The sequence below is a fragment of the Micromys minutus genome, assembly GCF_963924665.1.
Source record: "Micromys minutus genome assembly, chromosome: 2".
In the NCBI taxonomy this organism is placed as follows: Eukaryota; Metazoa; Chordata; class Mammalia; order Rodentia; family Muridae; genus Micromys; species Micromys minutus.
Window position 1 is genome coordinate 75,363,263 of NC_137971.1, and position 26,838 is coordinate 75,390,100.

Sequence of the window (26,838 nt, forward strand, 5' to 3'; positions counted from 1 at the left end):
GTAATTCTCCAAGACCTCTCACAGGCAGATGGGAGCAGATTCTAGAACTGGATAGGTATTCCAGAAGGAGGCAGAATTTTCCTGGACAGAACAGAAACCACCAGTCTCTTCGTCTTTACTCAGTTTTCTGGTTCCAAGATGGTCTACCATGGGGTTCGCGATGGAAAGAGGGACTAGAGATGGTGATCAGGTTCTCTGGGAGCAAACCTCATGAAAGAGACAAGAGTAGAGCCCTTGTACCTTGGAGACTCACTCCCACCGGAAGTCCTGCCCAACAGTTTCATAAAATTTAATATTATAAGGTCTATAAAATTCCCGGAGCTGGTCTATAACTTCAGGGTCGATCTGTACATGAGTTCTCCCTTTTGATTTGCCCAGGCATCGAGGCAGGAGGGTTGACTCTGGTTTTTTCAAGCAAGGGAATCCTTTGGTCTTGTTGAAGTAGAAGTGCTTGTCTGTGATGAATCTCTTGATGCCCAGGAAGTCCTGAATGCGCCCCATCTCACCAGCTGGGTCGGTGATGAGCCGCTCGCCACTGACGAAGTGGATCTGGGCCAGTGGGAAGTACCGCAGCCAGCTCTCAAGGTGCAGTGCGTACATGCCTATGCGGATGGCATTCCAAGACACGTCCACCAGCCCGAGGCTGCGGTTGCGGAAGGACAAGCCCTCGAAGGTGGGGATGTCTGGCTTCTTGGAAAGCGTCTGTGTGTAGTCAGAGATGGCTCGGGTCACTGGGTTCCGCACCACCACAATTAACTTGGTGTCTCGCGACATGTTGAAGATCCGCCGAGGGGCTTCTTGAGTGACGAAGTAGCTGGGTGTCTTCTCCAGTGTGATCTGAGTCTCCAGGGTCCTCGGCATCAGGCTCCTGGGGGTGGGGTGGGGGCAGAAACAACACATCATTAGAGAGTGTGGCTGGTTTGAGGGGTGCTGCTGTTGTTACCTTCCTCGCCTTGCTGGCCCATTCAGGCATCTCTCTCCTATCCCATTTGACGTTTTTACTTGGTGAGAAACTCACCTCAACTAACGTTGAATATACATAATAAATATGTAAAAATAATTTAAAGACAGAAATAAACCAAATATCTGTCACTACGGTTAAAACTAATTGTTTAAACAGTAGGTCTAGAAATAACATTAAACATGCAACAAATGATCTTCAACATACAGTACTAAGCTTCCATATCCATGGGTTCCAGAGATTCGACTGACTGTGGATTGAAAATATTTGGGGAGGCCAGGAAAGTATGTTAGCCTGAGTTTGGATATCTAGAATTCTCATAAAGATGGGTGTGTGTATGTCTGTGAATACCAGTGCTGCTATGCAAGATGTGCAGAGATAGGGGGTGTGTGTATGTCTGTAAATACCAGTGCTCCTATGCAAGATGTGCAGAGATAGGGGTGTGTGGAGGGTACTAGCCAGCTAGCTTAGTATGTACAGCAGAGAAGCAAAAAGACCCTGCCTCAAACAAGCTGGAAGAAGAGGAATGATACCCGAGACCATCCTCTGATTTCCACATACGACATGCTACATACATGTTTGCATACACACTTTAGAAAAAAATGCATGTGTGCTAAATACATAAAATGCTTCTTTGTATACAGTATTGACACTGTTTTATGTACTATAAACCAGCCACCTAAAGATGATTTGAAGAGTACATGGGTGTAGGATGCAACAAAGATACTATACTGTTTCCCTAAGAGACTTCAACATCCACAGAGTTTGGTATTTGTGGGGACTTACACCAAGGATGATCCTATGCTTTATGATGAAGAAAGTCCATATGGCACCTTATCTCAGGAGGGAGATGCAGGACTCTGGTAATTGTAGTTAGTGCTGGGAGAGTGAACTGTACGTGGGTGGGGAGAGCTAGGCAATCCGGGATAAAGGAGAATTACATTTGATTGTATAATCCTTTACGCTGCTTGAAATTTTTAATGTGTTTATTATGTATTCAAAAATACAAAGTAAGCTGTGGAGAATTATCCCCACCAAAAATATTTCTTCAAATATAATAAAATCTTTTTTTTTTTGAGGAGCAAAAGGCTTGTTTTTGCAAGAATAGCAACTATTATAGAAATGAGTTCTGACGTCTTCTATGGGGAAGAAAACCTGAATAACATCCTTTGTGTAGGGCTGCACAGACCTCTCCAGGATGCAGGCAACCTCAGTCAGAGCCAGGCAATGCAGCCATCTTTCTTCCTTCCTTCCTTCCTTCCTTCCTACCTTCCTTCCTTCCTTCCTTCCTTCCTTCCTTCCTTCCTTCCTTTCTTCCTTTCTTCCTTCCTTCATTTCTTTCTTTCTTTCTTTTTTTCCTGGCTCTGCTTGGGACTTCAAAGGAGCAGGAAGCCTCTCTGCAGCGTCCCTTCCCCATATCTCTCTCCAGCCTGGATAGAGAACACCCCGATTCCCAGTTGCTGCTTCCCCACCCCCCCCAAAGGTCATACTTTGCCCTTTGACCATTTCCTTCTTCCTTCCTGGGTGTTTTTTTGTTTGTTTGTTCCATTTTTTTCTCTCACACCTTTATTTAAATGAAGATACCTAGAGTTCTGTCCTAAACCAATTAAATAAAAATAATTTTGGGCTAGGTCTGTTTTAAAGCTCATTTTTAAGGTTCACAGGGAATCAGACAAGGCTGATAAGGAAGCAGTTTCCCCAGGCCTCTGTCCCTCCAACAGGACACATCATCATCCCCCGAAGCATTTGTCCTCAACTTTTCTGGGACACAGACTCACCATTCCCAGCCTTCTCCCTACCTCCCGTCCCCTCCACCTGTGATCGAGGCTTTCCAGAGTCTACTCTATCACCAGTTTTTCTTTTCTTTCCTCTGGAAATGCTTACTCACAGCCAACCTTTGGGCCTCATCTTTAAAACTGTCATGACTAAAACATTTCACCCTGAAACTCATTCTAGGGCCAGCCGTATCCGCACAGACCCTCTGAGTGTGGCTTTGCTGGGGACACAGTCTGTGAAGATGGGAAGGTGGAGTCCCACACCCTGGATGTGTGGGACTCAAATCCACGCAGCAACCTGAGACACGCAGGGAAGAAGGTGGGCTGAAACAGCAACACAGAGAACACAAAGGCCCAGAACAACATGGTTGTCTCCGGAAGCTACGAGATGGGCACAGAGCAGTGCTTCTTTGCAATCTGGGTAGGAGACCAACTCTGCTAGCAATCTCACCTTCTGCTGTTCTAATGGCTTTTCTGGTCATTTGTTATGGCAGCCTCAGGAAATGATGTCTTTTGTCTCCTCTTAGCACAGTTCCAAACTCATACCTGTCCTTGTTTACCTACGAGACTCTCGGTTTCACTTTCTTCTAGGTTTTGGACCTAGTGGACAATAAGTTCAGTACCACCCTCATGTACTGCCTGGTCTCTCAGTCTCTAACAATACAGTATTCCAGCTGTTTATTTTTTTTCCAATTCTGCACCCAAGTGTCTAACCAGTAGACAGGATTGCTGAGCCTTCAGATAGTATCAATTCTAGTTTTGGTTGAGTCTTCAGCCATGTGTTACCTGGTCTTGAGAGCACTGCCATATCTGGTGTTTCAAATTCTCACAGAAAGGTCCCAGCCCTGTGTCTCTTACCCACCCTTAATATGAGGCTTGTCTCCTCCACACAGGGGAAGGTAGAAGCTCCCATATCCCAACTCCTTCAGTTTTCTTCCGTTCAGTCTTGAAACTGGCCTTTATCTGAACCTGTCCGCAGACCCTCTTGATAGTTTCAGAGAATAAGATGTGCTGGACTTGTGGTCTACCTGTGAGAGCAATGTGTGCTGGGCTAATGGTCTACCTGTGAGAACAAGGGATGCTGAGCTCATGGTCCACCTGAGAGAGCAAGATGTGCTGAGTCTGCGGTTCACCTGCACTCAGCTCCCTTCCTCAGGATTCTCTGAATTATCCATCAGGAGGCTCCACATTCACTACACAGGAGTGATGATGAACTGATATATATTTTTTTGTTTGTTTGTTTAAAAATCTAAGGTCTGTGTAAAACTGCCTAGGCTGAAAGTTTTAATAGGGTTATTAGTATGGAATGGGCAAATTTTGAAAATGTGGGATATCAAGTCAGGTATGTCTGTTATCCCGGAACTTGGAAGACAGAGCCAAGAAGATTATGAATTTGAAGGTATCCTGGGAGACCCCCATCCTGTCTCAAGAATTAGAACAAGCCCAAATGTATTTCAATTGAATTCCTCAGCTGAAGTTTCTTAGACATAATCTTGTAAACATTATAATTAGACATGGGTTTATGATGAGAGTAGACACAATTGCACATATAGGGCAGGGCACTTAAACCTCCTCTAAAAGTTTTCCAGACTCTGTGGTGTTATCGACGCAAAGGTCTTCCCCAGAAAAAACTCTTGGTGCCTGACTGGCCATTAAATATATTTCTTTGCAATATCCTATGGTGCGATAAGGAATATCTGAGAGTAAAACAGTGGACGCAGCATTTCCCAAGCCTTAGTAGATCAGCGGTGAGCTTATGCCCTCAGCATCCATTAACATCTTCCCCTTTACTAGTTTGGAGAACTCCAATCAATTTTGGTGACCTCCAGAGAATCATAGTATCCCCCAATCGGACACTGACAGAGTTTCTACCATTCAAATTCTGAATAGGTACATCAGTTGCATGACCAGAGCTATGGGCCAGAGAGGTGGCTCTGTGGGCCTGAGCACTTGATGTGATAATACAAGCATCCAAATTTGGATTCTGGTACCCACAAAAACAGCCAGGTGTGTTGAGCACGCATGTAACCCCAGTACTGGGACAGGAGGATTGCTGGGGCTTGCTGGCTGCCACCCTAGCTCCAGGGGGCAGTGAGAGGCCCCAACTTAAGGGTAGAAAGCCTGGTGGAGCAGGACTCCCAGGGTTCTGTGTGGAGAAGCTAGACACCTGTGCTCTCTGCACACAGGTGGGGACATGAGCCTGCACCTTGACGTCTGCCTTTTCTCCTTATGTCACAGATGGCAAAGCAGTCTGTTTACCAGCAAATAGCTGAACGCTTCTCCCACAGCATAGCCCTCTGAAGTCCCTATCTCTCTTTTTTCTACATCGCACTAAAATAAATAAAAATAATGCCAGGAGAGTCTTCCGACACATGCTGTTTGGACTTACCCTCCATTTTTGTTTTAACTTGCTCAGCAAGGTTTTTTCTCTACAGCCAGTCACAGCCCGATTTTTCTTTGTGAGCTGCCACACTCGTGTTTTGGACAAAGTCTTGGTAAGTTGAAATGCAGGTATGGGGTAGAAGTCAGGCAAATGAAGGTCTGTCTAGTGTCCTAAGACTGAAAATGTGTCATAAGGACTGAAGATGCAAAGCTACCAACCAGGCATGGGGTCCTGAAGGAGGCTCCGGAAGAGTGTCAGCAGCTTGTCATGGGTCATGATTCATAAGTTGGTAATGGGAGCTGTAACTTCAGCTTCCCTGTGTTCTAAACTGCCAGTGTCCGACTGTCTGCGGACCAAATACATCAACTCTCCATCTTCCTTCTCAAATTGTAATTGCTGTACAGACAGAAAAACAAAACAATAACGAAAAATGTCTGTCTTTTTTCCTTGGAATATGTGCCTTCCTATCCTTCCTCCCCACCTAGATACAGGGCTCTCCTGCTGTAGCTAACTCTCTGATGTGCATGCTTTCACTGGCTTCAATCCATTCTGCCACCAGGGGAAACTCTCTAAAGCCAATCCAATCAACGCAAGCCTCAGTGACTCCCTAGAATAAAGCTGGCATTCTGTGGGATCCGAGTTTCCTGCCTCCCTTTCTAAAATTAATCCCCACCACTCCTGCTAACCTGATGGCCATGCCACACTGAACATAAAACCTGTTCTCAAAACACAAGTGTTTTTTCATTTATGGTTTTCCCTTTGCAGAATTTATTTATTTATTTATTTTTTTTGTGGGTCCATGTGCATCTGTGCACACACACCTGCATGTGGAGGCCAGGGGTCAGCCTCAGGGGGTCACTTTTCATGCATCAGTCCTCCTTGGTGTTTGTAATCAGGTCTCTTATTGGTTTGGATTTTGCAGACTCAGGCAGACTGGTAGCCTTTGAGCCCCAGGGATCTACCCACCGAAGCCTCCCATGTGAGATTACACGAATGCTCACACTGTTTAGATTTCTATGTAGATTCCAAGGCCCAAACTCCCTCTGTTGTGTGGCAAGCACTTTGCTCTCCCAGCTGTCTTCTTAAGACTTGACACCCCCCCCCCCCCCCCGCTCTGATGAATGCTTCCTCATCTACACAATCCCAAACTGAAGTCACACATCCCTGGCTCTTCCTTGTTTCCTGGTGTTTTATATTTATCAGCACCATCCTATCTTTTGGTAATCATCTCTTATGTCTCTTTTTCATTACTTAAGATTATTAGCTATTTGGAGGTGGCTCTTATTCATCTTTGCCTTCAGCATATAACCTGGCCTTCCACCATTGCTCAGTGCGTGGATCTAAGATTCAATCTCAGAAACAAACCTGTTGGGACGGTCCGGGTCAGCCAGCATCCTGTTGCTATAACAACAACATAATGCCCTCCCAATCAGCTTACAAGGAGACATGTTTATGTTGGCTCACAGTGGTGGATGGTCCAGTCTGTGGTTAATGGCCTCCATTTCTTGGAGCTTACATGTCTTGGGGGCATGTAGGAGAATGTGTGGCTGAAGAAGGTTCCTATTAGACAGGCAGGAAGCATAAAAGGAGCTGCACTCAAGTGACCAAAGGCCCTGCCTCTGGAAGGTTCCACCACTTCCCAATGGCACCATGGCTGGGTACTTAGTTGTTAACATTTCAGCTTTTTGGAGGATATGTTTGTAAACAGTGTAGCTTGTGAGTCTTCCATGATCCGCATCGGTCTATAAGCTTAGTACTTAGCATCCTGGCAGAGTCACGGAAGCAGTCTTTTTGTTGTTCTAAAGATTTTATTGTGGCCATAGGTGCCATAGGATTAACTGGAAATCCAGACTCTGCTTCCACCCCACACTCCAGAAGCAGAAAGAGAAACGGGGCTTAAAGGAGCACGCCCACAGTGTTTCTGTGTTGTTCCTGCACTAGCTCCCTAGCATGGCTCAGCACTGTTCCTGGGGACCACCCTGCTCCTGGAGAGATGCTTCACCTGACTCCCAAGCCAGATTCATTCAACTAGAAACCCCAAGCCCAGGTCCTGGAGCCTCAGCGAGAAAGCGTATGTTTCTACTCAGCAAAGAAGGAAGGTATAGAGCGGTGGTTCTCAACCTCCCTAAGGCTACAACCTTTTAACACCGTTCCTCATGCGGTGACCCCCAACCATAGCGTTATTCTGTCACTATTTCATAACTGTGGTTTTCTTACTGCTATGAATCACAATGCAGATACCTGTGTTTTCTGGGGGTCTTAGGCACCCCCTGTGAAGGAGTAGATTAACCACCAAAGGGATATCAACCCTTAGGCTAGGAACTGCTGGTGTGGACTACACATTCCTGTAACCACACAGCCTTCACTAGAGCTGCTCATGAGTAATGGCTACCATGTGTCCCATGTTATTCCCCCAAATGTTCCTATTCAGTGTGATTTTGGCAAGGGTCTGTAGATTGGTGTGTGTGTGTGTGTGTGTGTGTGTGTGTGTGTGTGTGTGTGTGTGTGTGTAAGACAAAAATTACACATGTTCCAGGCTGGCCTTAAATTTGCTTTGTAGTCAAGGATGACCTTGAACTTCTGTTTTTCTTGCCTCCACCTGACAAGTTTGGGGATCATAAGTTTTTGATATCACATGTGGTTTATGCATGTCTGTGGATCAAGCCTAGGATGTGCATGCATGCTAGGCAAGCATTCTATCAACCAAGTCACAGCCCTAACCCCCCAGTCCATGTTTAATAGTATGTTTAGAGACCCTCCCACCACGACAGGATTTTAAACCCTTGGAGTTTGCGTTGTTGTCTTTGTTCAGAGTTGTATTCTCAGCTCTGGGGAGGAGATGACTCTCAGTGGGTTTCTGAAAATGCCCACTGAGGAGAGCAGGAGACAGTGGAGGCTTTCCTTTGGGAAGAATGGGACAGGGGGATCACGCATTATTATGTTGTCCCACACCTCAGAATTCTGTGCTGTGTCATCTAAAGGGAAAACCCAGACTTCCTGCAGTTTGCTAGAGAGAGAAAAAAATCCAAATGCTATTTTTTTCCAGACAGGACAAGATACTTAGGAAGATCACCTTAAGGAAGGAAGAAGGTTTGTCAGCTCACGATTTCAGAAGTTTCAGTTTGTGATCAGCTGGTTGTACTACTCCTGAGCCTGTGTTGAGGCAGATCCATCATGGTTTGGGGGTACACACAGGTCAGAGCTGCTCAACAACTGGGCTTCTGGAGACCTTGAAGACCTATAGGAAACTACAGCCAGGTGTAGACCCTTCTGCTAGAGGAGGAAGCCACCAATCTTTTTGGGAAGCTTAGTTTAGGTGCAGATCCCAACATGGGAAACGGGAGACTTCACAACTTCCAGTCCTACCTGGCCAACACAGCTGTAAGGAGACCACCGAGCATATCTTTATATCTCTGGCGTATAGTAGATGCTAAATAATGCTTCCCTGATGAATATATAAGTGAAGAGGGGGCTGCAGAGACAAGATATGACCTTCCAAATTAAATTCTTAGGAAAGTTCCCCCCCCCCCCCAACAAGATTCCAGGTCTTCTTACAGTTCGGTGTAAACTTAACAATGAACCAACAAACTTGCTGATGACATAAGTTCCAGTTTTATTCTGTGTCCACTCTACAGCACCACCATCTGCAGACCAAGCCTCAGCATCACCACCATCTGCAGACCATGCCTCAGCGTGTTAGCCTTTTGGAGATGCTTCATATCCAAACTTTGATAGGTTTTCGCCATCCTGGGGCTCTCTGGAAATTGCTTTTCTGACTCACGTCGGCTACCCAGTGGAACACAGATGGTTCGCACAGCCTCCACGGTCCACACAAGATGCATCCTGCATACACAGGAGCTTGCAGGAGCTGGGCATTATTGGGAACACAGTGGGCACGCCTCTGATTATTACAGGCAGAGTCGCTGGAAGGCTTCCTTTTTTTTTTCCTGCTAAATGTGTGTGTTCTGCACTTGTGTTCTGGAAGGCCCAGCTGCCTGGGGGACTTTGTGATTTATTAGCTCCTAAGTGGGCAACGAGGCTCCTTGAAAAGCACCGCAGTCTCCAGGGGGATAATTAGCAGCCGCTGTGGAGGAAAGAGGCCTCTTTGCAAAGAGCTGATTCTGAAAGCAAACCTGCTAAATCTTCGTGCTGGTCCCAGCTCCAGACACCTGTGGCCATTTACCCTTTGGCTGAGGGAGGGCCAGCCTGCATTGTCAAGAGGCCTCATCCACCTCTACAGCGGGCAAACCCTGACTGTTAAGTGACCCGAGAGCAAGATGCTAAATTCTAGTTTAAACCCCACCACCAGTCTTTCCCTGTTGCCCACGTGGTGCTGAAGTAGACAGCATATCTTTGGCCACTGCTGGGCTACAGTAGTGGATGTCCAGTCTGTCCTTCATGCTGCCCTGTTTTTCATGCTGAGGGGACATTGACATGTGCCCTTTGCATGAAGTTTTTTTTTTTTTCTTTAAATTTCCTCTAAGAATATTTTATTTCCTTTTTGACATTTCACAAACATATACAATATATTATGATCCATATTGACCACCCATTACATTCCCTTGCTCTCCTTCCAATCCTTTTTTTATTATCTACTTATTTTTTTATTGGCTATTTCTTTAATTTACATTTGAATATTATCCCCTTTCCCGATTTCCCCTCCAGAAACCCCCTTTTCCCTCTCCCCCTGCTTCTATGAGAGTGCTCCCCCACCCACCTACCCACCCACTCCCTCCTGCCTCCCTGCCCTGACATTCCCCTACACTGGACATCAAGCCTTCACAGGACCAAGGGCCTCTTCTGCCACTGATGCCTGACAAGGCCATCCTCTGCTACATATGCAGCTGGAGCCATGGGTCTCTCCATGTGTGCTCTTTGGTTGGTGGTTTAGTCCCTGGGAGCTTTGGGAGGTCTGGTTGGTTGATATTGTTGTTCTTCCTATGGGGTTGCAAACTCCTTCAGCTCCTTCAGTCATTTCTCTAACTCCTCCATTAGGGACCCTGTGCTCAGTCCAATGGTTGGCTGCGAACATCTACCCCTGTATTTGTCAGGCTCTGGCAGAGCCTCTCAGAAGACAGCTATATCAGGCTCCTGTCAACAAGTACTTCTTGGCATCTGCAATAGTGTCTGGGTTTGGTGGCTGTATACGGGCTGGATCCCCAGGTGGTGCAGTCTCTGGATGGCCTTTCCTTCAGTCTCTGCTCTACGCTTTCTTTGTCTCTGTATTTTCTCCTGTGAGTATTTTTTTCCCTTCTAAGAAGAACTGAAGCATCTACACTTTGGTCTTCCTTCTTCTTGAGCTGCATGAAGCTTTTCTTAGCCTGTCTAGTAGATTATTGCCTTTACCATGAAGCCTTCCTTGACTGATGTGTCATTTCCTATGCCTCTAGAGATAAGGCAGTTGCTTTCCTTTATGATTCCATGGTACCCAGTGTAGACACGGGGCACTCTTGGCACATACCTGAATTGTACATCCCCTAGTGTCAGAAATGAATGTGCCTGGTGTGTCTCTGTATCAACAAGGTTTAGTCCTGTAGCTGCTATGAATTCAAATACTCATTAGTTAGGCAGGCATTTATTTAGAACCCGCTGTATTCCAGGAATACAAAGATATGTCAAGCACACTTCTTTTTCCCTCAAGGAGATAACAGCTTTGTGGGAAAACTGAGATTAGAGAGGGCCTGCATCAGAACTTAGCTTCCCACAAAAAATGGCCACTTTATTCTCTGGCATAACGGTCCATGTCTGAAATCAATTTCTTGTAAGTCCCCAAAGTCCCCAGATAACTCTTGTTGAGACTCAAAACCCAGGAACCAGTCATGCGATTACCTCAGCACTGACAAGGCTGCTCTCTTCATTGCCATAACGACAGGACGTCGATTCTGTTGGCAGTAGATGATGCTCAGCACAGAGACTCACAGCTAAGATGCAGAGAGCAAGGGACTATGGAGTGCTCGGCCCTAAGAGGAACACATACACTTTACCCTTCCTACAAAGGCTCAGGGGTTGTTTCAGAAGAGAGGCAGAAAAGGTGTAAGAGTCAGAGACAGTGGATAACTCCAAGGAAACATGCTTTACAGAAACAGCAGGGCAGCTGCACATAGGAACTCACAGGGGTTGTAACAGCAAGCATGGAGAGGGGGCTGGGCATAGAAGCCTCATGCTAGCCACGGATCTATTAGTAATTGCTAGCTGCTGTTGAGAAGGAAAAAGATGCTTTTCTCTAAGAGTGCAGGCCCTGGAAGGTCAGCCACTCTCCAGTGGGAGATCACACCTAAGAATATTTGGGCAGAACAAATTAGCCTTGATGGGGGAAAGGATACAGGGTGGATCTAGAAAGAGTTGGAGGAAGGGTAAATATGTATGAAATTCTTTTTCTTTCTCATTTATTTATTTTTTTTTCTTACAACTTTATTTAAAGAAGAGAGATACATGTTCAGATTTTTAAAAGCATTTTGACAATTCTTTTAGAGGTTTGATAGCATGCACTGAATGAAATCCCACTAGTTACCATAAGCATAAATACATGTAGAACAGAATGTAACATGGAAACAGTCAGAGTTTTCTTCATGTGTATAGATTAAACATAATGATCTTCTTAAAGAACCATTTTTTTAAAGAAAGAAAATTGGTGGAGGTGTGGAGGTGTGCTGGCAAGGATGTAGAGAAAGAGGAACACTTCTCTACTGTTGGTGGGATTGTAAACTGGTGCAACCACTCTGGAAATCAGTCTGGGAGTTTCTCAGAAAATTGGACATAGTACTACCTGAGGACCTATATATACCACTCCTGGGCATATACCCAAAAGTAGCTCCAATATCTAACAAGGACACATGCTCAACAATGTTCATAGCAGCCTTATTTATAATATCCAGAATCTGGAAAGAACCCAGATGTCCCTCAACAGAGGAATGGATTCAGAAATTTTGGTACATATACACATGGAGTACTACTCAGCTATTAAAAGTTCATTAAATTTATAGGCAAATGGATGGAACTTGAAGCTATCATCCTGAGTGAGGTAACCCAGTCACAAATGAAAACTCATGGTATGTACTCACTCATAAGCAGATACTAGCTGCCCCCCCAAAAGCTCAGAATACCCAAGAAACCATCCACAGAACTTATGAAGTTCAAAAAGAAGGAAGACCAGAATGTGGATGCCTCAGTCCTTCTTAGAAGGGAGAAAAAAACAGGGGAGGAAATACAAGCTCAAATAGAGGAGCAGAGATTGAAGGAAAGATCTACAGAAACTTTCTGGAGATCACCCCATATGCAGCCACCAAACCCAAGTACTATTGCTGATGCCAAGAAGTGTTTACTGGCAGGAACCAGACTTGGATGTCTCCTCAGAGGCTCTGCCAGAGTTATACAGATACAGATGAGGATCCTTGCTGGTAAACATCAGACTGAACATGGGGACCACAATGAAAGAGCTGGAGAAAAGACTCAAATGTCTGAAAGATTTGCACCCTCATGGGAAGAACAACATCATCATCAGCCAAGGCACTGAGGTGGAGAGGGTGATTGGGAGAGGGAGCACCTTCATGGAAGCAAGTTGAGGGGGAGGAGAGAGGGGAGTGGGGGGGAGGGTATAACATTTGAAATGTAAATACAGAGGATATCCAATAAAATTTTTTAAAAAAGAAAAAAAAACCCTCAGGAGGTCCAGCCCTTTGCAGGTCCTTCCTGTTACTGTGAGAAGACAGCATTTCTCTAGTCATTCTTCCCTCCTGTGTGTATCTCAGTTTTTAAAGGTCCCTAGTAAAGCCATATCTTGAGTGTTGTGAACCTTGTTTGGATTCTATTGTACAGGTGGACACCACATAACAGAGTCATATAGGGAGCAGTGGGTCCTTTTAATGACAAGTTGCATATATTTTGGTATTCAAGAGGCTTTTTATTTTTTAACATATTTGTTTTTACAAAGTTTCCATAACTTGCATAATATGATATGAAATGATATAAAATATAATATAATATAATATAATATAATATAATATAATAAACATAAGCAGGTATCAGCTATGTACAGGGTCATAAGCCACAGACCTAGATGGAAACAAGCCATTAGCTGGTGTTTGACATACTGTGTCTCAGCCAATGTCTGTTCTGAGCTCAAGGACACAATCATAGTGCTTCAACTTCACGATAATCCTACCTATCAGGCTCTCATAGTTCCTGTTTGGGGGCTGTGGAAAGTAGGGCACAGAGGACCGAGGGAAATCACCAACGCAACACTGTCGCAGTCTGGATTCAAGTGAGGCTTCAGCACCGGAGGAGAGGAAAACGTGAGAACATGAAAAATTCATCTTGGCACTAGGACAGCCTTTCTAGGCATGAGACAAAAACCATTAGGAAAACATGTCTCTGCAATGGGGAAGTATCACAAGTGAAAAGGATGTAACAAAGCAGACAGCACTTGTAGCACGTCAGCTGGGACCACAGAGGGATGGCTTCATCTCTTTTCATTTACATAGTTTATGTATTGTCTCTGATTCCTCACAAAAAGTAAGAAATGGAGAAGGAGCCAGCAGAAGAAAGGTATGTGGGTCATTAGAAAAGAACTAACGGGAAAAGTCACAGACAAAAAATAACCTCAGTCTCTCTCAACACGCTCATTTAAATGAATGTAAACTAAAGTCCTGATCACCTGTGATGGGTCATTTATCCACTTATAGTGTAGTGTGTGTGTATGTCTGTGTGTTTGTGCCTGTGTGTGTGCCTGTGTGTGTGTTTGTGTTTGTGTGTGTCTGTGTGTGTGCATGTGTCTGTGTGTGTCTGTGTTTGTCTGTTTGTGTCTCTGTGTGTGTGTGCCTGTGTATATGTATGTGTGTCTGTGTCTGTGTGTGTCTGTTGGTGTATGTGTGCCTGTGTGTATGTGTGTGTGTGTCTGTGTTTGTCTGTTTGTGTCTCTGTGTGTGTGTGCCTGTGTATATGTATGTGTGTCTGTGTCTGTGTGTGTCTGTTGGTGTATGTGTGCCTGTGTGTATGTGTGTGTGTGTCTGTGTTTGTCTGTTTGTGTCTCTGTGTGTGTGTGTGCCTGTGTATATGTATGTGTGTCTGTGTCTGTGTGTGTCTGTTGGTGTATGTGTGCCTGTGTGTATGTGTGTGTGTGTCTGTGTTTGTCTGTTTGTGTCTCTGTGTGTGTGTGCCTGTGTATATGTATGTGTGTCTGTGTCTGTGTGTGTCTGTTGGTGTATGTGTGCCTGTGTGTATGTGTGTGTGTGTCTGTGTTTGTCTGTTTGTGTCTCTGTGTGTGCGTGTGTGTGCCTGTGTGTAGGCGGGGAGAAGAAGAGGAAGGAGAGAGGGAGAGGGAGCTGGGGACAAAGGGAGAGGGAGATCCATGTATGCCACAGTGTATTTGATTCTGGCAGTCAGAGGACCCCAGTCTTCACTTCTACCTTGCCTGCTCCCAGAGAGTCTTCTGTCTCCACTTTCCATTTTTCCCACAAGGAGTTCAGGAGTACAGACTCATGCTACAGTGTCTGTGTCTGGCTTTACAAGGGTTTTTAGGGTGTATACTCAGGTCCTCAATCTTGCTCAGTAAGCTTTCTACCTGATGAGTCATCTCCCAGCCTTAGGATATATATATAGTGACAAATTTTAACAAGGGTATGAAGACGGAAAGCCTTCTTGACAAGAGGTAGGAGCACAAACCAACACACCTTTAGGATGGCATTAGACATTATCCAAGTCTAAATTGAGCATTCTCTGAAATGTGCTTCTAGAACTTTATCTACACGAATGTGTAAAGACTTGTGAGGGCGACATGGATATTCACTGCCACAGTTGTGGTAGAGATGGTAGATATCCCCTCGCTTCCTTTCTTGGGACCTTCTCTCTTCAGTGACCCTACTTGTACTGTTCTCACAGTTCCAAAGTATTATTGTCCTTACCATGTCCAACTGAGGGCCATGGCTGGATCTTGGCAGGAAGAAGAAGTGGGGATGAGATGCATTGCTTCAGGGCAAGGTGAGTGTACAATGGACCAATCCTGTTCCCTGCCTACTTCTAGTTCAGAAGACTTTGTGGCTCGAGGGACAGAGCAAGGTCAACAAGTACAAGAAAGAATTCGAGCCTCCTATAACTAGGAAATGCCTCCCCTGAGTGACTGTGGGCCAGGAACAAGCACTGTTTGTTTGTTTATTGCTTTGTCTGTTTAAAATAGCAAACACGGATCTAACTGCCACACATTATGTGTAAAAGACGGGGACTAGGAACAAGCCATGGGGCCATTAGTAGGATGTGGTTAAATAAACTCTTAACAAGGCGGTGCCATAGATTATAAAGCAGCCCTTAAAGGCAAGAAATATCTATTTAAAGACAGACAGGGAAGGGAGTTCAGGGTGTATTGTTAGGTGGGATAGGCGAGTTGCAGTCAGATTGATGTGACCCTATTTGCATTCAAAATCCACACACATGAGCTGGAGTGTATGTGCATGTGTCTCTTCTGAAAGGGTGCACAGGGTGTCTTAGCAATGCTTACATGTGGAGAATGATCTTGGAAGATCTGCCATGGATGGTGGCGTGTACACTGGGAATTCATTTTCACCTTTAGTTTGGTGTGTTTACTTGCTTCCCTTCTTGACCATGAGCATGTGTTCTTGGTCATTAAGAAACTGTAGCTTATTAAAAGCTATTTGTAAAGATCTCCATTGATACTATTTAGGAAAATGAATGCCTGCATTGCAGACTGGAGGAAGGGGGCTTGTTTGCAGTGGCTGAAGTGTGGGTAGGTGGTGAGGACATGGCAGGCATCCTTCCTCTAGATGATGGCCTGGAGAGGAGGCTGGGGGACCATGGGTGTTAAGTGTTTTTGTGAGTGCTCGAGCAGCCCTAAGAAGTTTCCTGGCAACTGGACCTCAATTTCTCAGGCTCCATCTGTGGGTAAGCTTGGGGACACTAGCTGAAGGTAAATGCATATCTGCCTGTCTCCTCAGGGTTTATCTTTTGCCCCTTCCCTCTGTCCTTCTTCCTGGGTTAAGCCAGGAAAATCTCGGTGAGAACTCACCAATGCACAAACATGGTAGGTGTCAGGAAGGGGCCCGAGTGTCTGTATATCCATCCAGTTCTACCCAGAAGCTGATTTGCCAGGCCTTGCTATTGGAGTATCTGGGTGTCAAGGCAGCCCTGATACCAGTGCAGGGTATGTATCTGATAAAGGCTTCCTGTAGTCAGCAGTTGAGTAACTGATGTCAGGTAAGGAATTGTGCGTGATCAGGATTAGTAAAAACAGCAGCTAGGATTTAAGTCAGAGCTGTTCTGTTTCCTGGCTTTGTGACATTCCTACCAGCTTCCTCACCAGCAACAGGTAGATGGCTCAGCCTTCCTGTGCTGTCCTGAAGTCCAAGCCAAGTAGACAGGTGTCAATCATAAAATGCCACACTCATCTTTGAATGGGCTCCCTGTTTTCTGTGGATTCAGGCCTCTTTGGGGAGCCTAATGTCTGCTTTCTCTCCTGCTGCAGCCCTCTAAGGATGCTGTCCTTTCCAGCTGAGAATCTCTTCCTCCCATTAGTCACATTCTTCTTCATCTGGTCCCTCCGATTTCTAGCTCACCTCCTCTCTCTAGTGTGTGTGTGTGTGTGTGTGTGTGTGTGTAGGTTTTGTTTTATTTCATTTTCAGACAGGGACCTGTGTGAGCCCCGCTGGCCCCAGATTCATTATGCAGCGATGGCTTTGATTTTCTCATCTTCATGGCCCACTTCCTGAGTGCTGGGATTACAAGCACATGTCACCACAATTTATTCAGGGATGGGGATCAAACCAGGCAAGCATTCTACCCATTGAGCCACAATCTCAGTCCCTTTCAATTTCTGGCCTGTTTTATTGTGCCCTTCTGTGGCATCTAGAGTGTCTACCTACTCCTTACTCCCTAAAAGTTTTCTTTTTGGTTTTGGGCACGCATACCCCTGAGTCCCATGCCTGTTTCACATGAATTTCTCCAGGACTTTGTGCTGGCCTTTGAATGGCTCATCATCCACCTGTTGTCAAGCAACACAGAGCTCTAGACAATAAGTGGATCCAGCTAGTAACCTCTCCACTCTGACCTTCATCATGGCCCTCTCAGAACTGCCTCAGCCTCCCTTACAAACCAAGGCTTCATGGCCTTCCTCTAGCTAGGGCCAACCCACTCAAATTCATTCAGACACAGCTTCCCAAAGGCATCAGCATCCAGGAAACTAGATAGGTCATGGGGGCAGTGATGCTTCCAAGTGGCACTGAGGAGTCATCTTCCTCATTGTGGCTGCCATGAAACAGTATACAGATCAAGTCCAGGAGAGGCTTTCTCCGTTCCTCTTACAGGTTGGCCACCCCCTCCTTCCCACAGAATGGCAGATCGTCTGTAAAAACCTGAAGGGAACAAGCACCACAGAGCTTTGCAAGCAGCAGTGGGGGCCTGAAGCTGGCTGCCCTCACCCTCTCCCCATCTAAAGAGGAGTTCTGTCAGAAAACACCGTAGTCAGCAGGTAGCTTCCATCATAGACTCCTGGCTGTCAACGTGAAGGACATTTGCACACATGACTAGTCTGCCATGCTCTTCTGGCCAATGAACTCTTCCTCTGTATGCGTGTGACTTTAGAACTTTCCCATGCTTTTCAATTCACCACACCCTGCCATTTGTAGACAAGGTTGGCTCATACTCCAGAGAGGATGGACACCTCTGGGTCAGGGGAGAATGGAACACACCAACCCAGCAGCTTTAGATGCCAATCTCCTTAGTCTGAGTATCCATAACTTCACCACACTGTGTCCTCTACCTGAGCTGTTCACAAAGCTCCCCTCACCTCCTACTGTGTGTATTCAGATCCACTGAATAAGGACCAATCAGTCCCAAGAACTCTGAGTGTTCTCAGGTATTTGCAAGCTCTCCAATGACTAGAAGACTCAGTAAGCTTAGTGGGTTTTTTCTTTTTCCACCAAGCTTTACAACCTCACACTCCAGAGTCCCCAGAGATGTGGATGGATTTACAGGGATGAGTTCTGCAAGCCTGCCCAACTTCCTGTAGCACAACAGTGCCCCCTAGTGGGACATGATCTTGATACAGCTGACAGAGTAGACACAGGCAAAACTCTGGGTACCTACCTGCTGCTGCCTTGGGTGAACTCGAATGCTGATTTAAAAAAAAAAGGGGGGGGGCTTTCTGTCTTGTCTCTCAAAATCTGTAGGCACATCATTCCTGCATTAAGCTTCATGGTTGCAAAGGTCATCAGAGTTGGCTTTCTGACCATGAGGGGAGCGAGAAGTTCTTATTATCAAGCCTGCTGTGCAGGTCAGCTGCCCCTATAGTGTCCAGACTCTGGTGTGTTTGAAGCTGCATATGTGGCTGTTGGGACCCCAGAGCTTGTTACCAGGTTCAAGACTTGCATACATTGTGCAAGTGTGAATTCTCAGCTAGCCTGGGAGTAGAATAACGTCCCCTGCTGATCCTAAACCTTTAGTATTGTTTCAGTCTAGAATAGTTAGCCTCAGCTCTTTCCTTGACTTACCTTGTCTCATCCTCCGATCAAATATCACCATGTTTCAACGTGACTGTCTAGTCCCATGGTTTCTTACTCTCGTAGATGCGAGCACAGGTGTGCAATGACTTTGCATATCTGTTTATACATTGCTTTTCTCCCCTGCGAGTCTCCCCGACTAAAGCCCATCAGCAGGAGATGGTGTCTGCCTCATCTCTGTGTGTCTTTAATCCTTGTCACAGAGCCAATCTCATCACAGGCAAGCAGACGGGCATGAATCATAGCCACCAAATATCTTGCTTGTCGAATGAATAGGATGGGAAGGAATTGAGGCCTAAATCAAGACAACATGGGCTCCTTTAGTAAAAAAGAGGTTTGCTGAAAATCTTTACAAACGATATTACACACACACACACACACACACACGCGCGCACGCACACACACACACACACACATGCACGCACATACAGTTTATATATTACCTGTGGTACACAACTGAGTCAGACACAAGGTAAGATTTTCTGTTTTTTGGATTAGAAAAAATTTCTTTTATTTTAGCATATTATAGGAAATAAAAAGAGCATTGTAATGAGGCTATTATTAATATTCATACATTAGTCACTTATTGAGCACCTACTATTTGCTCAGGCAGCTCTGAGGTCACAGCTCTAAGTAAAACAGACCCAGAACTCACTGTTGTGAAGTGACAGTCCTGGCAGGAGTGCTAAAGATCAAAAGGAAATATTTCATTACATCTTGTAAAAGAGGAGAAGGAAGAAGCATGTAACTAGTAAACAAAGCTCTCAGAGAAACTCTGAAGGGACTGGAAAGTCAGGCAGTCAGCACAGGCTTAGAGTCAGACACTGATGAAGACGAGAGGATGGGAAAATTCAGGGTAGGCTGAGGAGATGGTCCAGTGGGTAAAGTGCCTGCTCTGCAAGCATCCATGAAGCCATGTGAAAGCCAGATGTGGTGGTATGTGTTTGTAGTCCCAGGTCTTCCGTGGAGAGATGGAAGCAGAGCCAAGACTACCATACCCAGAATGCTTAGAACCAGCTAGCTTGGCACACACAGTCTCAAACACGCACGCACACACACACACACACACACACACACACACACACACACACACACAGGGGGGGTGTTGGGATGAAGTAAGATATCGATGTAGAAAATCTAAAAGTACACAAACGTCCAGATGGACAGCCATGGAGAGAAGTGTTACTGATGCAGAAAGTAAAATCCAGGACAAACTTAAACCTGATATTTTAATTCTAGTGTCGTGACCCACAAAAGAAATGGCTTGAGAGATGCTGCTGGGACACAGTAGTTGCGGCTATGCGAAGTGTGTAGGCAGAACTGAAAGAGAGCCTTAAATACATTGGCTAGAAGTGTTGGGCAAGAGCCAGGGAGGAGGTGTCCCCTTCTCTGGGGGGTGTAGTGGTGGTGACAGTTTTTAGGAATGGGGTGAGAGTGGGGAAGGGGCTGCGGTCAAGATGCAGAGTAAATGGATGAACGCATGAATTAATGAACAAGTTTCATTAAGCAGACATTTCAAGGAGGTTAGATGTCTACATGGATAGACTGAAGGCTACTATTCCTAATAAAATAAACCACACGGCCACGGTCATAAAACTGCACAAGCACCTATACACCCAATCATTGACCGGCCAGGCATCTATCCCATAGACACATATTGGGTCAAATCTTAAATAACAGGTCGAAATCAAGTGTGTTTGCAAGTATGATAGACATCCAGCATATGCAAAAGAAGCATTTCTTTAAAGATGGGCTGGATAAAGGCATCTTAGCTGCATCAAATTCCAGGCAAAACAACAGCATCAAAACAAAAAACACAGATTACCATCTGTAGAAGCGTGTAGAGAAAAACGACTCCTAATATTTATTATTCTGTCAGTTTGCTCATGGGAGCAAAAGAAAAGCCCTGTGAAACACTCAACAGCTTGAGCAACATGCCACCCTCCAAAGAGCACCCTGCAAAGGACAACAGCTGCCCAAGTGACCGGGTGGCAGAGCGAGGCACTTACAGGCATTGTGCATAAAAGGACAGTAATTGGGGTTAAACTGTACCAAGGCCAATAAGTAACGCTCTTAGCTTCCACTGTCAAAACTATTCTTCCAACAAGCACAATGTGACCTTGTTTATATGTGAAGCTAAAAATCTAGAAGATCTTATAAGACAGAGAAGAATTGTGGGTACCAGAGGTGGGGAAGGGCTTGGGGGAGAGAGTGGCTATCGGCACAGGGATGTGATTGGACAGGAGTAGTAGGGGCCTCCTCTCCTTCCACGTGAGGATGGCTAAGGATGACTGCAGTTAGCCCTGTGTTTTGAAAGGTATTGTGGGGGCTTCAGATATGAGGAGAGGGTAGCTTATCTTTTGCGGATGGCGATCAGGAACTCTAGACGTCACAGACTGGGCACAGAGGCGAGTGGATTGAGACAAGAAGCCAGAACCCTGGCAGGCACGCTATATCTCATTGACGTGACAAATAGAGAGTCCCTGTCGAAGAACCCCCTGGATACAAAGAGATGGACAGAAGTAGATGGTGCCTTCAAAAGGAGCAGCAGTAATGAGGAGAAAATATGTTCTTTTCTCCTTCCTTCCTTTTTCTTTCCTTCTCTTAGCTCTGTTCATTTGTTTTTGCTTTGTGAAGCCATGTCTCCTGCTTGTTAGGCATCGAGCACAAAGCTATGCCATCGGCAGCAAACAGGTTCTGACACAGTCTCTCAGAAGTCTGGGAACCAAGGCGGCAGAGACCACCTATCAGGACAGACACAGGGAGCTCGTCCCTTGTAAGGTGAGGAACAGGGCTGCCAGATAGACTCAATGACACCAGGCACAGAGAAGAGTGGGCTGGGGCACTGATGCTGGCTTCAGGCACATGGATCTACTTGGGGCCACCAGGGAGGACCCGCCTCAAAACAAACGGGGCCATCAAATCCTATCGCCCAAAGCACATTTTAAAAGCCGGCGAGCTGCATGGAGTCCAGTGTGATTCCATCGAACACCAAGTCATTACTCAGTGCGGACGTAGGTCACAAGAAAGTTAACATCTCCATAGATCAGTACTTAGTAAATTCAACCTCCATTACTAATTGGGAAAAAGTAAGCTCAAGAAGGCAGAAAGCCGCATCTTCAACAACAACCATCACAAAACAGAGCGGCCATCTTAACACATAGGCAGCCGACAGGAAGGAAGCTGAGTGTGGATCAGTTACCGGAGGTTCACGGCAGGCATGGCATCCTGGGGTCACCTCCCAGGAGCCATTTCATTTCAATCTCTCAATAGCACCAGGTATGCGTCACTATTAACTTTATGACCTAATTTCTCACTTAGGAAATTAGGTGTGGAAAAAAGAGCCCGCCTAAGGTCCTGGAAAACAGAAGCAGGCACGGAAACCCCAGCACTTCCATCCAGCTGCCTCCTCCTGGGCACCTCCAGGCTAGGAGCCTCATTAAACCCAGGCAAGACAAAGATGCCCACTAACACGGTTAATATTTAACATTGCTCTATAATTTATGAACAGCTCAATTAGAACGTTAATAAATGGAGAAGTGGGGATTCGTGATGTCAGCGAGGCAACAATTCTTCTCGAATGAATCTATAAGTCAAGTGTAATTCCAACCCAAATCCCAAGAGACTTAGAAATTGAATTTGACAAAATAATTATAAAGTTTCTATTGGATTAATAAATTAGTGAAAAGAGCCAGTTCATTTTATTAGGAGCAAGAGTGATTGAGGCAGAAACGTGCCACATCCCAGATGAATACATGTATGAGAGCTGTCGTAATTAAAACAGTGTGGCTGCGGCTTGGGAGCAGATAGATGGCGTACGAATAAAATCAGGTCAGAAATATGCAGCAGTGGAAAAGCAGCCTAATACGTTGTTTATAACCCTTTCTTTCCTTCTTTCTTCTTGCTATTTTCTTCTGTCCATTATTCCTGCAGCCCCTCCCTCTCCCTCCCCCCCACCCCCAGTGTTGGAACCAGAGCCAGTATCTTGTACATACAAGGAAGTACCCTACCACTGAGCTGCGCTCCTAGCCCCAGGGGTAGTGTTTTCAATTGCTTGAAAACTTCTGAGTGATTGGGTATTTTGATAAACATCGGCTAATCATTTGTGGGGTGGTGGGCTTAGATTTCTTTATTCACTGCTTACCTCAGTATCAAGTCAAGATGAGTAAACTAAGTCAATGCTAAGAAAGAATGGGTCCATTGAAATAAATCACTGGGTAAAGGTGCTTGCTGCCAAGCCTGATGACCTGAGTAACTCCCAGAACCTACATGGTAGGAGAGAACTGACTCCCTCAGGTTACTCACTGACCTCCACATGTAGTGTGGATGTCCTCCTCAATAAACCACACACACACACACACACACACCAGCATAAACAGTCAACAATCCAATGGACACACCCATCCTAGCAAACAGGAGAATAATCCTTATAGCCTGACTAAATGAGAAAAACACAAAAAGGTGGACTTTTTTTTTTTTTTTTGCTCTGACCACAAAATTTCCAAAGTATTAAAGTAGAAAACAACAATAATAACAGTGCCAAAAACATAGAGTAAGAGGAAAAGGCATATAAAGCAGGCACACAGCTACTGTGCCAGCACATGACATCTTTATAAGTCATTAGGAGGCACACTTCAAGGGTCAGAAAGATGGCTCAGCCGGTAAGAGCACTGGCTGCCCATGCACAAGACCTTGGTTCAGTTCTCAGCTCCCACACAACTCACTACAACTCCAGTCCCGGAGACTCCTCCATCCTCTCCTGGTCTCCTCAGGCACTGTGTGCACATAACACATAGATGTACGCTCGGGTTTTTATCCCTACACATAAAATAAAATGCTAAGAAAAAAACACTCCAAGAGAAAACTGAAGAAGATGCATAATTATTCAAAGACAATATCATCTTTGGCAAAACATTCACATTTAGTAGCTATCAAAGTGGCAAAAAATCTAAACAAGAATGTTTTTAAAAGATTTATGTATTTATTTATATATTTATTTATTTTATGTATATGAGTGCACTGAAGCTGTCTTCAGTCATACCAGAAAAGGCCATCGGATCCCATTACAGATGGTTGTGAGCCACCATGTGGTTACTGAGAATTGAACTCAGGACCTCTGGAAGAGCAGTCAGTGCTCTCACCCACTGAGCCATCTCTCCAGCCCCAAGAGAACGTTCTGACTTACCAGAACGTTAAAAATCATTTATTGTACTCAGAGATGTGTGCCCTATATAACAATTAGGGCAGCGAATGTTAATTAAGGCAACCACGGGAATCTATCCTGCCAACACGCCGAGACGGCTGAGGGATGGTGTTCAAGGCTTAGCTATGCAACTGGTGGAATGAGAAAGACAACCTGAGGGTACCCAGCCCTTGGGGGACTGTTTTAATAAAGTCCTATGCCACAATTGCAAGCTGCATTCCAGAATATGTTTCAGATGGGAAAGGCTAATGTCTATTCAATTTTAAAAATCATTTAGACAGTATTTGTACACCCCCACGTGTCTCTGGATACCCAAATGGAGAATCCAATTCGCCCCATGGCGGCCTAGTCTCACATCCTCGCCCCTCACTGTAGAACAAGCTGCTCCTTGTCTGATATTCTTAGGAAAATCTCCACTTCTTCACTCCCATCATACACACAAAATTCTAAATAAAATCAGTATGGTTGTCTGTTTCTGCTGAACAAGTTCCAACGGCAACTTCAAAGAGAAAACAAGGTGCTCATGCCTAAAACGTGTTGGATGAGGTGCAAGGACAGGTTAGGCTAAAGCCTCTGGGATGGGAAATTGGAGGTTCGGGACTTAGAAGAAAAATTGTTCCTCATTATGAAACGTAACTCCTGGAAGATCTAAGGTAGGCACGGTACTCAAGTGTGTTAGATACAAAGAAACATGAGTTAAATTCCTTGTAATTATAAAGTTAAATTTAAACTAGTTGGATTAGAACTCAATTTAAACTTAAAATCAACACTTCGAAATTTTATCTTTGCAATACAAATTACATCTTTTTTGGTACATTTATTTTTTCAAGTACCCCTTTTCTGCCAAGTGAATGTAGAATTTGAAAGTTTCAGTCTCTGTCTTGTTCCTTAACATTGGGTAGCCACTGGTAAGCGACTTCACTTCCAAGCCTCAGTTTCCCTATTAAAGAGAATTAAATAAAACCGAGCTGTGGAAAGGACTGGGGGCGATACGTGGAAATTTCCCCATCTGATTCCGTGCTCAGTGGGCTCCCACTAGCTGTAGTGACTATCGGTAACCTTGTACCTGCCTGGGACTGGAGGGGGAACCCAAGCAGAATGCAATTATCCATCCTGGAATAGAGCCAGATACCTGCGCTGCAAAGCACACAGCTGAATGATCAGCCAAGACACCGGAGTGTGTACAGTGAGGGCATCCCATGCTCCTCTGGGCTTTGGAAGTAAACTGCAGTTCACATGGCACAGCTGGTTGTTTTAAGAAAAATTTCACAACTAATTAGCCAGTCTCCTCATCAGCCACGTCTATGTGAGTGAATTAACTAAACTAAACAGGCCTTTTCCTGTTAAACACGGGTTATTTCTACTACATAACAATGCCTCTGGCAAGACACCAAGTGCCAGGGAATTGGACAGTTAAAGGTAACTTTGAGCCGTCTTGGCAGGCATGTCTGATATAGTAGGTCGGTTTGATGGCTCTTTAAATCAGATAGGCACAGTATACTACACATATCTTCTACAGATTAGAGATACGCCTGACACTGCAGTCAGTCTTGCTTGTTCTCATCCTGACTGAGTACGCAGATGTAAGTTATTTAACCTCAACAAGCCTGTTTTCCCATCTATTAAATGGAATTGTGATAACTGACATGTGTGACAGCTGATGTAAGGAGGTTGAGAGTTCCAAGGTAGTTTGTATAGTGCATGGGGACTGCAGGGTCCTAAGAGCAATGGTCAGGTGGTGCCCACCTGCAATCAGCTGTAAGGCCAATTTACCATGCAGCTGTAAGACCATGGAGAGACAGGAGGGCCCTAAGTTCAAGGCCTGCCTGGGCTATAGAGGAAATTCAAGACATGCTTGGCAACTTAGTGAGACAGTCACAAAGTCAAAAATAAAAAGGAACATGGTTATAGCTCAGTCATAGAAAACTCGCCTGCCCACCGCCTATGTGTATATGTGTGAGGAGAGACAGAGACAGACAGAAGCCAAGAGACAGAGAGACAGAAAGAAAGAGACAATTTTATTTTTACCACTGCGAAGACAAAACAAAAACAAAGTACTCATGCACTGGCATCAGAAGATCTGAAGGGATTGGAATAATATCCTCACGAAGACCATGAGAGAAGGGGTTGCAGAAGGGTAGATGTAGCTGAGATCTGTCTCTTATGCATGGGGTTGTCTCATGTGTGTATGCATGTGTATGTATTTGTATGTGTGTGTGTATTTGCATGTGTGTATGTGTGCATGTGCATGTATGTTTGTATATGCATGTGTATGACTGTATGTATGCATGTGTGTATGTGTATGTGTGTTCATGCACATGCATTCACAGATGCTCTTGCTCATGCAGGTGTAAATGTGAAGGCCACGGGTTGACATTAAGATGTCTTCCTCAGTTACTTCACTAGGTCTCTCCTGTGTCTGGAGCACTCGATTTCAGCAAGGTTGGCTGGTCAGCCAGGACCAGGTGTGTCCAGCCTGGCTGGCATTAGGGGCTCTACCTGGAGGTGTGGCTCTAAGCTCAGGTCCTCACACTTGTCCAGCCAGCATGTGCTTTACACACAGAGCCATCTCCCTGACCATGAACTGAGATTTAAGAAACACTTTAACAACCAGAAGAAAAAAAAAAGCCAAAGGATACCTACATTGTCCTTTGTGTTCAGCATACAAGTAACTGGTTTATTATATATTCTGAAACAGAATTATAAAAATAACTGTTTAAAAGTGTGGCTCTATATGGAGTCACAGAGGCCCAGGCTTTTCCAAGGCTGTTATAAAGTATCAGTATATCTTAACCTTATGACCTCGTATGGAAAGTAATTTCTGATTAGATACAATGTCAAAGGAGGGACATCAGCTTCTCTTCCGGTTGAGCAAGGTGTGCAAAAACCCTAGGATCTTCTTCACTGAATGGAGGTGTTTACTATTCAAGTGCTGAAGCCTTTCACCAGCTTTAAGAGCAAGTATTCCATTTCTCCTCACCAAACAATTATCTCCCCGAAACTATAGGGGTCTC

The 26,838-nt window shown here is 45.0% G+C and overlaps 1 protein-coding gene across 1 annotated transcript in view; it reads right to left on the reverse strand.

The window, feature by feature from the left end:
* Nucleotides 1-249: 249 nt before the first annotated feature.
* Nucleotides 250-26,838, reverse strand: part of HS3ST2 (heparan sulfate-glucosamine 3-sulfotransferase 2) — a gene marked incomplete at both ends in the record, with an annotated part of 106,643 nt that continues 80,054 nt past the window's right edge. Inside the window, one exon of the mRNA XM_080911297.1 lies at nucleotides 250-868. Within this exon, the coding sequence (XP_080767423.1) occupies nucleotides 250-868 (619 nt within the window). The remainder of the gene's footprint in view (nucleotides 869-26,838) is intronic.